This window comes from Phycodurus eques, chromosome 20 (genome assembly GCF_024500275.1).
Source record: "Phycodurus eques isolate BA_2022a chromosome 20, UOR_Pequ_1.1, whole genome shotgun sequence".
NCBI classification, from domain to species: Eukaryota; Metazoa; Chordata; class Actinopteri; order Syngnathiformes; family Syngnathidae; genus Phycodurus; species Phycodurus eques.
The window spans coordinates 13909862-13925087 of record NC_084544.1 but is presented as its reverse complement, the minus strand read 5'-3'; the positions used below and the strand labels follow the sequence as shown (position 1 = coordinate 13925087).

Genomic DNA, 15226 nt, shown 5'->3' with positions numbered 1-15226 from the left:
ATTTTAAAAATCAAATGTAGCCCCTCAAGCACAAGCACTGCTTTGGTGCACTCTGAAAATGTTCTGTAGGTTTGAATGGGAGGGTGAATATGTCGATATGTGCCCTGCGATTGCCTGGCGACCCGTCCAGGGTGTACCCCGCTTTCTCACCCAAAGTTAGCTGGGATAGGCTGCAGCTTTTGATTGAATCCATTACATTGTTATTCATCACTAACAATAACTAAATCAATGACTGCGGTAGACTCAAAGGTATGCATGTCAATATATTTGCATTAAAACAAAGACGAGTCATAACAACAAGATGCACCAACATAACGATACGTCAAACAACATATATGCATTTCTTACAGTGTGTGAGAATTTTGGGCAACAACGTAACTAGGCATTCTTGTTTGGAATTGTTAGTTTTATACAACAAAAGCATTTTGGTACAAATTGAAAAATTAGGCTTTAGGTGTTTAAATGGAGACATTTTAGCATGAGCTCATAAACAAATGGCCTTAATTCGATGGTTGCAACCGCATCAACGTCATTAAAAATGGAAGCGATCGAGGCTCGTGCGGCTCCCACATTGTAAATTTGGCACTCTTGTTTCTCAAAGCCTTTGCCCTGTATTCACTCAAACCTTCACAGAGCCAATGAATGTAACGCCAGCTGTATGAATCAACACTTAGAAATGTTGACTTGGTATTAAACACTTCAAATAACCATTTATACACATTATGCAACCCCCATGGTCTCATGCACTTGTTTAGTTTCCTCTGGGTAATTACAGAAACTCATGTACGTCACCCATTGAAATCTAATCACCGGTGGGAAAATCAATATCCGCCTGATCCTTTATCAGACTGAAGGCCTTCACTCAAACTTACCCACCCCAAACTACCGAGTCCCTCTTAATCAGCGGGGTGACGTGAAGGCCCCTTGAGCAGCATTGGCAGCAGCGTTGGCAGTAGCTTGGCGGACGGCCTGATTAGCCATGACTCCAGTGGCGAACTCGGCCTGGGCCTTTTGAAAACTGGCATCGGTCTGCCTGTAAAGACCATGGACCTGCACAGGGAAAGACGATGCGTTATTGGCTACATTTTCTTGGACAGCAGTAACTTTGTTCTTTATTTATTTCTTATTCTAAATTAAGTACCATGCACAGTCCAAATAGCGTCTCAACATTGCATTAAAGTGAGTTTCATGCTCAAATCACGCATATCTCAAATAATCTTTCCCTATTGAAATGAATGACAATGCCATTAATTAGTTCCATCCCCCCCAAAAAAAAAAAAAAAACATAAGAAAAATGTTTTTAACAAGGAAAATAGCACTCTACATAGCGTGTCAAACTCATGGCACGGGGGCCAGATCCAGCCCACCACATCATTTTATGTGGTCCGCAAAAGCAAATCATGTGCGCCAACTTCCATGACTCTTGCTAAAATCTGTACTAAAATGTCTAAATGTCATATGTAATCAATTATTATGTTGAGATATTTAAAAAAAAAAAAAAAAAAAAAAAAAAAGCTTTGCAATTCACCCCCATCTATCTAGGATACCAGCTATACAGGTGAATGTAAAACACTTTCTGCACTAATAAAATGTATGAATGGCATGAACAATTTCTTCATCAAACCTCATAAAGGTTGTGGAGGTCTTTTATGGGTCCCAAAATTATTGCGCAAAATGTTTGAAAAGCGCTCAGCTTCATAGATTATTCGAGACATGGAATGAAAACCTAATAAAGGTTCTCTCTCGTCCATTTTCTATTCGACTTAAGTCACATGAGGGTTGCTGATGAGCTGCAGCCTATTCCAGCTGACTTTGGGCCAGAAGCAGGGCACATCCTGGACTGGTCGCCAGCCAATGGCAGAGCAAATATAAAAACTATTCACACTCGCATTCACATTTATGGAGAATTGGGAGTCTTCAATGAACCCAACATGCATATTTTTGTAATAATAATAATAACAACAATGAGAATAATGGGTGAGTTTATCTTTTCATGGATTCAATAAATCCCAGAGACATTTAAGACTAACTTTTGCCCCGGGGTAAAACTTCAGTTACACCAGTTTCTGTGATATTCCATTAGGTGCAAAAACATATGCTGAATGTTCTTCAATGGTTACCTTCTTCAGCATGAACACCCCAATTGCAGCCTGGGCAGTAAAAAGGATGGCGTTCATCATGGTGATTACACCGACAGCGACACTTCGTTTGAGAGCAGTCAAGCTCACGATCCATCCACTGGGAGAGAACGACAAGAAGAAAGAAGACGTAGTGATAAAGTAAAAAAGACACGAGGAATGAACAAATAAATGTACTTTTTTTTTTTTTTTTAATTAAGGATATACACTAACCATAGTGCTCAGAGTCATTACCTGAAACCCCATCCAGGGATGCCAATTGTCATGATGACGTAAACAACCACTTGAGCAAAGAAAACAAAGAAGAAGACGAAGAAGTTGAAGGAGCTGTCACTCCTAAAGGGAAGACAGAACAGAATTGTTGAAAAAGCAACAAAGATAGTTATAGTTTACTATTGCAAGAATGTAAAGAAACTAAATCGCTTGCTTGTATGTGATTTTTATGGTGCAAATAAACCCAAATGCTTAACAGTTCCATGTTTTGAGTGACAATGAAGTTATAAAAGATCTGTCTCAGCTAAAAAAAAAAAATAAAGTTTTTAAATTATTCAAGACATCAGTTCAAGACATTTAAAAGGGCAGATGAAGGTAATTAAACATCATTGTAATCCATTACCCAAATGAGAACCGTTTCCCTTAACATGGAGGTTGCACCTGAAGGCTTTGTACGCAGGCCGATACCAGCAGACGAAGGAGCATGGTGTGAAGAGAAGCGCCCAGAGGATGGCAAGACCCAGACCAACACCAACGGATGTGTCGATGCAGAACATGGCCAGCGAGGAGATCAGGTTGAAGAGCAGAGTTCCAGTGCCGACTGCACATTGACAACAACAACAAAGAAAAGACAGCACAAAAAAGGGTGAGTAAGATTGGTAAAATTGTTGAAACATTTGTTTTTGTTTTTTTAAAGTACTGTCGCAGCAAAATTATTTGCAATAGCATCATACATTTTGAGCAATATCTATGCAAAAGACATCACCGGCTAGCTGCCACAATAAGTGGTACCAAAAGGTAGAATGTTTAATTTTGTACATTGCTTGATAGGTTCCCTTCTTTTTTCACATTTAACAGTTATTATGTTAAAACTTGAGATGCGTGAGACATTTCACGTAAAACATTTTCTGGACAGTTAATACATTAGTGTTCATTCCAACAGTTTCACCACGGAACGGGTTCATTCCATTCCAGTGGAAGAGCCATCGCTGAGTTAATTTTTTGCCTTACGTTGCGAGCCAAAATTTGAAACATGAGCGAGCGCAAGATAGTCTGATGCGCGAGTAAAGTGGGCGAACCGACAGTCACCAATACCGTTTACTGAACGGGGCAAACACACAAATGCAAAATAAAAACACTCGAGGGAGCATGGAGGAGACGCTCAAAGTCGGAAACCCCACTGACCCGTCAAATCACTCGTACCAATTTTGTGACTTGCAGCTTAAATAGCTTATCTTAATTCAGCTTTACAAAACCATTTTATTTTCTTTGCATTGGCTTTGATTACGATTTATCATGTTTTTATATTTAACAATAATGTGCTATTTAACTGTATTTAAAACCCATAACCAAAAAAAATATGTTTTTGTGGAGGCTGGAACAGGTAAATGGCATTTCAATTCATTTGCAAAAGAATGATTTGACTTACAAGTAAACTGAGTTACGAGCGCAGTCACTGAACGAATGAAACTCGTAAGTCAATCTACCGCTGTATTTCCTCTGAGACTATTTGTTTTGACATCTGAACAAATCCGAAAATCCCTCTGTGAGGAGTTTGCATGTTGTCCATGTGTTTTGGGTGGGGTTTCGCCATCTTCTTAGCACATTCCAAATGCATGCATGCAGGTTAACTGAAGACTATAATTCCCCAAAGGTGTGAAATTGTGAATGTGTGACTGCCCCCTTTATGCCGTGATTAACTGATGACCAGCGCATTGTTTACCCTGCCTCCCACCGTAAGTCAGCTCGGACAGGCTACAACTCACCCGTGAAACTGAACAGGATAAGCGCTAAAAGTGACTTGTGCTCTGGACTCGCCTGCATACTTGAGTTAGAAAACATCCCCTCACTGATTGTTAACAAGTTAATAAGTGCAGTTGCAATTGTAGTAAAAAATATGAGAAACTCACACAACCAAAAGTAGTACATGATGGTGACGGTACGCTGGAAGCGCTGGCTAATCTCCACATTGATGTCCTGGTAGAAGCATGGACCAACGGGACAGAATGAAGGCAGGGGAGGCCAGTTATTCTGACGGGCTGAAGCGGAGCACAAAAATGGAACCAGTTATTTTCCAAATGAAAGTGTCCTTGGGAGAAGGGAATATAATTTAGAGATGGCAGGTTTTGTAATTTTGTAAGGTTTTGTAACTAGGCATCACTTGAGAGCCATAAGATACATTTCTCGAGTCCATGTTCAGAGACGGGCAGACAAAAGTAGAGACTATACAGTATATGACTATTAACATTTGGAAGCGGGCACATTATCTCTATCTTATCTTGTTACTGGATGATACAGTGGAAGGAAAAAGTATGTGAACCCTTTGGAATTTCGTACATTTCTGCATAAGTAAATCATTAAATGTAGTCTGATCCTCATCTAAATCAAAAGAATAAACAAGTCTGCTAAACTAATAGCACACAATTACATGTTTTCGTATTTGTATCCAGCAAAACATAACTATTCACAGGACAGGAAGGAAAAAGTAAGCGATCCCTTGGATTTCATAACGAGTTGAACCTCTTTCGGCAGCAGTAACCTCAACCAAACGTTTCCCGCAGTTGCAGATCAGACGTGGACAATAATCGAGATTCATTTTGGATCAATCCTTTTTACAAAACGGATGCAGTTCGGCAAGATTACTGGGATGTCTGGTGTGAAAAGCTCTCGAGGTCATCCCACAGATCGAATCGAGATTGAGGTCAGGACTTCGAATGGGCCACTCCAGAACCTGTATTTTCTCCTTCTGTTTTGGATAATTTTCCTGGTGCAACACCTATCGTCTTTTAAGCTTTAACAGTTGGATAGATGCCCTCAAATTCTGCAAGGCACACCCATACTATAATAGGCATGGTACACATCAGGCAATCCTTCTCTACAAGAGACAATTCTGAACTGGTGTGTTTTCTCATGGCCAGAGCAGCTTTCAGCCACATCCCCAATCTTTTCTCATCGATAGGACTCCAGGTTGGCTCACACCTGACTCTGATTAGCTTGTGGAGAATCCGTAGCCTCAAGGTACATTTGCTTTTCCTCCCATCCATCCATCCATCCATCCATCTTCTACCGCTTATCCAAGGTCGGGTCGCGGGGGCAGTAGCTTCAGCAGAGACGCCCAGACTTCCCTTTCCCCAGCCACTTCATCCATCTCTTCCGGGGGGATCCCAAGGCATTCCCAGGCCAGCCGAAGGATGTAGTCTCTCCAGCATGTCCCGGGTCGTCCCCGGGGTCTCCTCCCGGTGGGACCTGCCCGGAAAACCTCACCGGGGTGGCGTCCGGGAGGCATCCGAATCAGATGCCCCAGCCACCTCATCTGGCTCCTCTCAATGCGGAGGAGCAGCGGCTCTACTCTGAGATCCTCCCGGATGACCGAGCTTCTCACCCTATCTCTAAGGGAGAGCCCGGACAGCCTGCGGAGTAAACTCATTTCGTCCGCTTGTATCCGGGATCTCGTTCTTTCGGTCACGACCCACAGCTCGTGACCATAGGTGAGGGTAGGAACGTAGATCGACCGGTAAATCGAGAGCTTCGCCTTTCGGCTTAGCTCCTTCTTTACCACAACAGATCGATACAAAGTCCGCATCACTGCAGACGCTGCACCGATCCGCCTGTCGATCTCCCGTTCCAGTCTTCCCTCACTCGTGAACAAGACCCCAAGATACTTGAACTCCTCCGTTTGGGGCAGGATCTCATCCCCGACCTGGAGAGGGCATGCCACCCTTTTCCGACTGAGGACCATGGTCTCAGATTTGGAGGTGCAGATTCTCATCCCAGCCGCTTCACACTCGGCTGCGAACTGCTCCAATGAGAGTTGGAGGTCACGGGTTGATGAAGCCAACAGAACCGCATCATCTGCAAAAAGCAGAGATGCAATACTCAGGCCACCAAACCGGACCCCCTCTACGCCTCGGCTGCGCATAGAAATTCTGTCCATAAAAGTTATGAACAGAATCGGTGACAAAGGGCAGCTTTGGCGAAGTCCAACCCTCACCGGAAACAAGTCCGACTTACTGCCGGATATGCGGACCAAACTCTGACTCCGGTCGTACGGGGAGCGAACAGCCCGTATCAGGGGGTTCGGTACTGCTTTTCCTCCCTGTCCTTTAAATGTTTACGTTATTTTCAATAAAATTATGAAAACAATTGTTTGAGTGGTATTAGTTTAAGTAGACTGTGTTTATTCTTGTGATTTAGAAGACCAGATTATATATTATGACCAATTTATGTAGAAATGTAAGCTACTCCAAAGACTTGACATACTTTTTTTTCCACCCAGTGTATCCCTAAAACATTAATAATGAATAAAACCTTATTCATTATTAGATCTGTGAATTTTTCCTTGAACCTCTCCCTGTCTTACAGGCTCCAGGACCCAAGCTATGAGACTGCAGTTCCCGCTCTCTCCTTTCCAGCTCCTGCGCTTTCCTCTCAAGCTCTTCTTGCTTTTTCATCAGCTCTGTTGTGGTGGCATTTACTGCAGTCTGAACGAGAAAAAGAAATAAATATATATATATATATATATCATAAAAGCATAAAAAGAAATTATTTCATATGTTGTTTCTGTGGAACCCACAAGAGGGGAGTATGTCAGTCCTACCTGGGAGTTGTGGGTGTTATAGGAGCCATAGTTACGAGGCTCAGTGGGTGTTGTCCGGCTGGGTGGGGTCTGTGCAGGCACAGATGGAGCAGAGGGAGAGGTGGCTTCATATGGCGGTGGAGGCTAAAATACAAAAGGGTAAAGAATTTAGTCATACTTCTTATTCGAATGGCGCACAGGTTTGGTGGAGCGCTGACCTTCAAAAGGGTTTAATTAAATCTGGTAATAAGGAAGTGTATATGGAGGATGCCTTGAAAACATGGGAAGTGACGTACTGCAGGGTTGAACTTCAGAAACAAAACTCTTATTCGCCAACAATAAAGATACACCTGTGCTTTTACAATGAAGAATTTTGAATGTACACATTCAAGCAACTTGTGCAAAAACGTCTATATACTGTATACAAACAGCTGAAACTGTATGTACAATATCCCTTAACGACAAAGAAAAACATTTTCAGGCATTTGTGTAAATTCATTGAAAAAAAATGTAAACATTCAAACATAATAGGTACATAAGTATTCACACCCTTTGCTATGACACTCAAATTTAAGCTCAGGTGCATCTGATTTTCACTGATCATCCTTGAGATGCTTCTACAACTTGAGTGGAGTCCACCTGTGGTAAATTCAGTTGATTGGACATCATTTGGAATGGCACACACCTGTCTATAGAAGGTCTCATAGTTGGCAGTGCATATCAGAGCAGAAACCAAGCACTGAAGTCTAAGGAGTTGTCTGCAGACCTCCGAGACCGGATTGTGTCAAGGCACAAATCTGGGGATGGATACAAAAGAATTTCAGCAGCAACGAAGGTCCCGAAAAGCACTGTGGTCTCGATTTTTCAGAAATGGGAGACGTACGGAAGCACCAGGACCCTTCCTTGATCTGGCCGTCCCATCAAGCTGAGTCACCGGGGAAGAAGGTCTTTGATCAGAGAGGTGAACAAGAACCCTATGGTCACTAAGGCGCAGCTCCAGTGTTCCCTTGCAGAACTAAGAGAAATCTTCCAGGTCTTCTACCATTGCTAACACACACCACCAATCAGGCCTTTATGGTAGAGCGGCCAGACGGAAGCCACTTCTCAAAAAGGCACACGGCAGCCCGCTTGGAGTTTGCCAAAAGGCACCTTAAGGATTCTCAGACCTGCAGAAACAGAATTGTCAGGGCTGATGGACATAACAGAACATTTTTGCCTGAATTGCAAGCGTCAAATCTGGAGAAGAAGCAGTACTGCCCATCACCCGGCTAACATAATCCCTACTGTGACGCATGGTGGTGCTGTGGGGCTGTTTTCCTGCTTCAGGAACTGGGCGACTAGTCTGCAGAGAGGGTAAGATGACAGCTGCCAAATATAGAGAAATTCTTCAAGAGAACTTGCTCCAGAGTGCTCTGAAACACAGACGAGGGCGTTGATTCACTTTCCAACACAACAATGGCCCAAAGCACACAGCCAAGATAAAGGAGTGGCTTCAGGAGCAGCCTGTGAATGTCCTCGAGTGGCCCAGCCAGAGCCCGGACTTGAATCTAATCGAACAGCTCTGGAAAGACCTAAAAATGGCTGTCCACCGACGCTGCCCTTCCAACCTGACTGACCTTGAGAGGATCTGCAGAGAAGAATGGGAGAAAATGCCCCAAAACCGGTGTGCCAAGCTCATAGAGAAATACCCAAGAAGACTTGAGGCTGTGATTGCTGCCAAAGGTGCTTCAACAAAATATTAAGCAAAGGACGTGAATACATATCTACTATTATGTTTAAATGTTTACATTTTCAATACATTTGCACAGCTGTCTGAAAATATGTTTTTACGTTGTCATTATGGGATATTTTATGTAGATAGAAAACTATACTCAAATCAGCTTTAGAATAAGTCGAGAAACATAGCAAAATGTGGCAATGTTTTATATTGATGTTATTATTTGTACTCTCTTTTGTGGCCTTTGAGTACCGTAATTTCAATCCTCTGTATGTGTTACGCATATAGAAGAATTGACAATAAAAGCACCTTGAAACTTGAACCTTTAAAGGTGAAGGGGTGTGACTACTTTCTGGTGCATTGTATGTATCATGATATCCATCCTCATTCTCAATACTAACCACGATCATAGTAATCTCAGTGCACTAGGGATGAAAGTTTACCGATAAACCATGGTGTAAAAAAAAAAAAAAGGGGGGGGGGGGGGGGATTGTATTACAGTTTCAAATTTTAATTATTGTCATGTTGTATATGGAAAGACGTTAATTGTCTCTGAAAAAAAATCTTTCATTTTTAAATGTATCAAACGAAAACACAGAGGTGAATGTTTTCATAATGCCAGCAGATCAGTTATAAACCTCTGCAATAAATGCCTGCCCGTTTGCTTTCTGATCCAGTGCTTGCTCATTCCAACAGCTGACGGGAGGCAAGCACAGACCCAAATTGTTTCTTAGCAACAATCTTAAAAAGGAAAGCAAAAGTATAGGATAGTCGTAATATGCATCATTTTCAGAAGAAAAAAAACAATGCACTGGTCTAATGACTTTCTGCTGGTACAAGTACATAACAGGAAAGGTCCAAAAAATTGGGAGGTCTTGGGAATGGGGATAAAGCTTAATACACAGCCAGTCTAATAAAACAATAACGTACCTACTGCTTCCAGTCACAGTGAGAAAGGTACGTTAATAACTATAGCCAGAGTAATTATCAAATCATGGTGCGTTAACAATGTTAATAATCCACATTGCTTATGTAAAAGATAAGATTCACATATACTCACTGCGACCACATTAGGTTAACCTACCTGCACAATCTAATTGGATCTATTACAAGAGCTGAATCAATAACTCTGCCTTGACACAGAAGATAATTATTATGTTGATTGACACTATCAAAGCAATATGAATTTACTTTACAATTCAATTACTGTGTTGCAGTGTAACGAATACACTATTCTAATAGTGTTTTCTAATGTGCTGTATTTGTATTTACCTTAATTCATATGAAAGGGAGGAAATATAAGAAACATCCATCAAGCATGATGCAGTGCAGTTCGATTATGCAGGTGTACCAAATGTGGCGGCTGGTGCTTGTACTTTATGTACAGTAGTACTTACGGTACTGTACTGAACTGTGTAAACACCTTAGGTCTGTCATTTCCCTGTTAAGTGAATTACCTTTTTTTCCACAGTGTCATTTTGGCATAGTCCAGTAAAACAAAAAAAAGTAGCACGGATATAGTTAGCAACATTTCACACACACAAAAAAAAAAACACACACACAAATAGAAACAGAAACAATTTCCCTAAAACTCTGTAGAGGGCTGGTGCATGGCCTAAGCAAGAAGCCATCAATTGTTGGTAAGGATCTGGATAAAGGGGGTTCTACCCCCCACCCCCACCCCCCCAAAAAAAAACACGTAGTCTTTTGAAGGGGAACTAATCTTTTCCCCAAGCAGAATAAATAGTAAAGCCTAATACGATGGCTCCCTTTAATCAGTTTGTAGCCACATATTCATCTAACCCTAAATGCCGTACCTCAACTGTGCCCTCAAATGGGTTGTACAGGTCCAGTGTGGCGTAGCCCGTGTTGCTGCTGTGTTGAGTAACTGCTGGGTCCTGAGTACAAAAAAATAATAATAAAGTGATTACTTAGAACAAGAACAATAACCGAACCGCTGTACTGTGCTGTCTTAGTATGTTTATCACGAAAGGAAGCTACAAGTGGGGCAAAACAGTTCAGCAAAGAAAACTCGTGGTGTCACATGATGAGCGACAACACGCTAGCTATGACTTGCCACCCACTCGAGTGTCGGCTTTTTTAGTATATGGGCTCATTGGAGCATTTTTTCTTTTTTCTTTTTTGTCACACGTCACTCACCTGGAAAGGGTTCTGGTCGTCCAGTGGCTCGGGAAAGCTGGTGTATTTTGACATAATGGCAACTAAATAAGACCTCACGTCAAAGTGTCAGCGTCAGTGTCGGTACGGTAAATGGAGTCAGCGTCTTTGAAACGAAACAAACAGGCCATGCGGCTAGCTAGCCATTCATTCACATTGCAATTTGAACGACGGTTGAACGTAACCACCCCCCCCCACACACACACACACACACACACACACACAGGTAAGAAGCTGTCGGTGTATTTTCTTCTTTCGGTTAGCCGAATGTATCCGTTAGTTTTCCCGGCAGGAGAGCAGAACGTCATACAGGAAGTAATGAGCCAAAGTCATGGTCATGTGACCAATGACCACATGCGGCGAGAAAAAAAAAAAAAAAAAAAAAACAACAACAACAACAAAAACGAGACAGCTCGAAGGGGCGCGGTCGGGTCTCTTCGGATCTGCCATTTGCTCGAAACCGCGATAAACGAGATTCACTGGTGGAAGTTTTATGATGATTGAGACTATTGTACACGTCATAATTTCTGCATTGAAACGATTATATACGAATTCCAGTGTTATATGCGACTTTCGATAGATTCAAGTATAGGCCCCCTCCATGAAATTTCAAATAATCCATCCACAAATTACTGAAACGTGCACTTGTTATGTATATGTATATATGATCAAATGGTAAATGCTAAATGTTATTTAAAATATCAAATATCTCTTGAGCAGCCCCTGAAACGGCTTTTTTCCCCCTCTTGACCCTCCCTCTTGATGACCATATCAAATATAACAGATACATTCTAAATCATTTTTTGGGATGTGTGATTTTGTTACGTTATCCTTGTACGCAGGGCTTGACGTTTACACCCGCCAAATGCAGGTGCCTTTTAGCAGTGGCGGGTAACACCGCCAATCCTACTAGCCACCTTGCCAGGTTCAATTTCATATATAAATATGAAATTGTAGTTTTCTCAAAAGGCATCTGGACTACGAGTGTACGAGACTACAACTCCCATGAGCGCCACGTTCACTCAGTGTTTGCTCATTGGTCCATTTGTGAAGCCTTTTGCTGACGTAGAAAGAAAACGAGAGGAAACCTGATGAGATGGAGGAATGGGAGATGGAAAATAAAATGTTTTTAATGGAAAGTGTCATTGGTGTTTGTAGCAAAATAAATAATGATTACAGTTGCACTTGTCTGCACCCCTTATTTCCCAACAGGAAGACAAACTTTGGATGTCGCGCTTTGTTAAAATGAAGAGAGCACTGACGAGAGAAATTTGGTGGCCGTGTTTTGTGATATTTCATTTTACGATATTAATTTCAGTATATAGAGTTATGTTCCTCCTCAGTTTCTTAATCAGGTGCTCTGAAGGGCACTTGGAACTTTTAAGCACGTGTAGTTACATTATGTTTAAAATATATAAATAATGGCTATTTTTGAGTACAGTATTTCTCAATTGCTAAAACACAAAACCGTATTGTCTGAACAGTACCTTGAACCCACTTGTTGAATTGGTCACGCTTTTGGTAGAACCTTAAGCACTTTTCACCTAGTCAGACAAACATTTTCACCCACCAAAACTTCTTCTTTACCTTTCGGTTTTGTCCCATTAGGGGTCGCCACAGCGCGTCATCCTTTTCCATGTAAGCCTATCTCCTGCATCCTCCTCTCGAACACCAACTGCCCTCATGTCTTCCCTCCACGACATCCATCAACCATCTCTTTGGTCTTCCTCTAGCTCTCTTGCCTGGCAGCTCCATCCTCATCATCCTTCTACCGATATACTCACTATTTCTCCTCTGGACGTGTCCAAACCGTCGTAGTCTGCTCTCTCCAACTTTGTCTCCAGAACATCAAACCTTGGCCGTCAGTCCCTCTGACGAGCTCATTTCTAATTTGATCCAACCTGGTCACTCCGAGAGCGAACCTCAACATCTTCATTTCCGCCACCTCCCGCTCTGCTTCCTGTTGTCTCTTCAGTGCCACTGTCTCTAATCCGTACATCGTGGCTGGCCTCACCACTGTTTCATAAACGTTGCCCTTCATCCTAGCAGAGACTCTTCTGTCACATAACACACCTGACACCTTCCTCCACCCGTTCCAACCTGCTTGGACCCGTTTCTTCACTTCCTGACCACACTCACCATTGCTCTGGACGGTTGACCACAAGTATTTCAAGTCCTCCACCCTTGCTATCTCTTCTCCCTGTAGCCTCACTCTTCCCCCTCCACCCCTCTCATTCATGCACTTATATTATGTTTTACTTCGGCTCATCTTCATTCCTCTCCTTTCCAGTGCACGACTCCACCTTTCTAACTGTTCCTCCAGTTCCTCTAACTGCTTTCACTGCAGATCACAATGTCATCTGCAAACATCATGGTCCATGGGAATTCCAGTCTAACCTCATCTGTCAGCTTATCCATCACCACTGCAAACAGGAAGGGGCTCAGGGCTGATCCCTGATGCAGTCCCACCTCCACCTTAAATTCCTCTGTCACACCTAAAGCACACCTCACCACTGTTCTGCTGCCCTCATACATCCATCCATCCGTCCATTGTCCGTACCGCTTTTATCCTCACATGGGTCACAGGGGTGCTGGAGCCTAACCTTTTTCCTTGTATGATTTCCTGTACTGTCAGGTTCCACCATCAAGTCTCCTTCTCTCCTTTCCTGCCAGAAGATACACTAAGTACTCTCCTGTCCGTCTCTCCGATCACCTTGGCTACAGTGGTCCAGTCTTCTGGAAGCTCCTCCTGTCTCACCTCTTCCCGAAAAGCTGCACAACACTCGTCCTGTCTCAGCTTCCACCACATGGTTCTCTGCTCTGCCTTTGTCTTCCTAATCTTCCTCCCCACCACCAGAGTCATCTTACACATCTCCATGCTATGCTGTCTAGCCACACTCTCCCCTACCACTACCTTACAGTCGGGAACCTCCTTCAGATTACATTTTACACAATCCACCTGCGTGCTTCTACTTGTACCTCTGCTCTTGTAGGTCACACTATGTTTCTGCCTCTTCTGGAAAAAAGTGTTCACTACAGCCATTTCCATCCTTTTTGCAAAGTCTACCATCATCTGCCCCTCCAAGTTGCGATCCTTTCCCACCAAAACACATTTTTCATCATGGTAAAGACAGGTAACAAAAGTGAAACTCAATGAAAGCACAGGTATCTCAACATAAACACAGCAAGTGAAAACTGATCACACTTACGGGTAATGATGTGAAGAAACCAATATAAAGGAGTTGAGTGAATACTGGTAACAATGGATAGAGACAATCAGAGAGACAGGCAGATTAAGAGTAAGAGGTGGTCGAGGAGGAAGAGGAGGTACCAGAACATTGATATTTTTCAGATGAAATATGGGCAAATTGTGTCGACCTTGTTCTTGTCCACGTTTTGACAATGAAGGAAGCGGTAATGCAACCCAAACTAAACAGATTCATTGTTTCCATCATTGTCTGGAGATTCAGAGACGTGAACAGGTAATTGCTTTTTTCATTACGTACATGTTTACAATATGACTCTATATAGTGCTGTATGCAAAATTTTGTTTCAATACATCCATTTTCCATTATACTTGTAGTTCTAGTACTTTTTTTTATATTTTTCATTTTCTTTTTTTACCACAAGTGCTAAACAAAATATTTGTTTTGTTATGCAGAATGCATTGCTATTGTGACCAATAGAGATTATTTCTACAGTTTTAGGATCTGATCCTTGTGTTGTCCTTCCATTGTGTTTAATGACTTTTCAGTGGTGTGGGTTTTTTATTTATTTATTATTATTATTATTATTATTTTGAATGACTCGGGGTCTGTTTTGAGACAATGGTTTGGTTTTGCAGGAAGAGCCAGTGGTTTTGTGAATATAGCTTGAATTTTTGGATTTGTGTTTGAGGTATTGAGGCATTGGGGGGTGGTTTCAAGGAATGTGTTTCAGCAATTGAGAATAAACGTCATACATTGGTGGGCGGGGTTAACGAGCAACAGTTGAGAACCCGCTTTTGTTTAATAGTATCTCGAGGAACATTTTTTAAAAAACATGCACCTTAACTGTTCTCGCAGCAGATGTCCCTCTTCCGCCTTTATGGATTATGGATTTAATGGCCTGCTACTGAGGATAAGCCCTGTAGAAAATGGATGAATGGATGGTTTGACACCATCGTGTACATTCAGTGTGTGCGTGTGTGCATGCGTGCGTGTGTGTGTGTGTGAGAGAGAGAGCGAGACACGAAAGTATGTATTTTCTTTAGTGCCTCTCTATCTGACTCCCAATCACTCCCAACATCTCATCGTATTTATCACTTTCTTACATTTATCTATTACCTTCTGAACAGGTGTTGCCGACCTGAATCCATCGTCAAGTCAGAAATTTGAATGAAATTACAATTATATAATTTGAACT

At 42.2% G+C, this 15226-nt stretch overlaps 1 protein-coding gene across 1 annotated transcript; it reads right to left on the bottom strand.

Annotated features, from left to right (window-relative positions):
• Positions 1-250: 250 nt before the first annotated feature.
• On the bottom strand, positions 251-11155 carry scamp3 (secretory carrier membrane protein 3). The gene is made up of 9 exons (XM_061665186.1): positions 10805-11155; positions 10462-10542; positions 6949-7071; positions 6712-6832; positions 4262-4390; positions 2793-2952; positions 2373-2474; positions 2121-2238; positions 251-1050 (listed from the first exon to the last, which is right to left on the bottom strand). The coding sequence occupies exons 1-9, from the start codon at positions 10856-10858 to the stop codon at positions 901-903; spliced, it is 1038 nt and encodes a 345-aa protein (XP_061521170.1). The 5' UTR covers positions 10859-11155; the 3' UTR covers positions 251-900.
• Between the last annotated feature and the right edge of the window lie 4071 nt (positions 11156-15226).

Excerpts from the sequence above, each read along its gene's own strand:
- scamp3 (XM_061665186.1), bottom strand. The coding sequence starts at position 10,858 with ATGTCAAAATACACCAGCTTTCCCGAGCCACTGGACGACCAGAACCCT. Across the intron at positions 6,833-6,948 it reads ATAACACCCACAACTCCCAG|ACTGCAGTAAATGCCACCAC; the intron begins GTAGGACTGACA and ends TTTCTCGTTCAG. Across the intron at positions 2,953-4,261 it reads CATGTACTACTTTTGGTTGT|TCGGCACTGGAACTCTGCTC; the intron begins GTGAGTTTCTCA and ends GTCAATGTGCAG.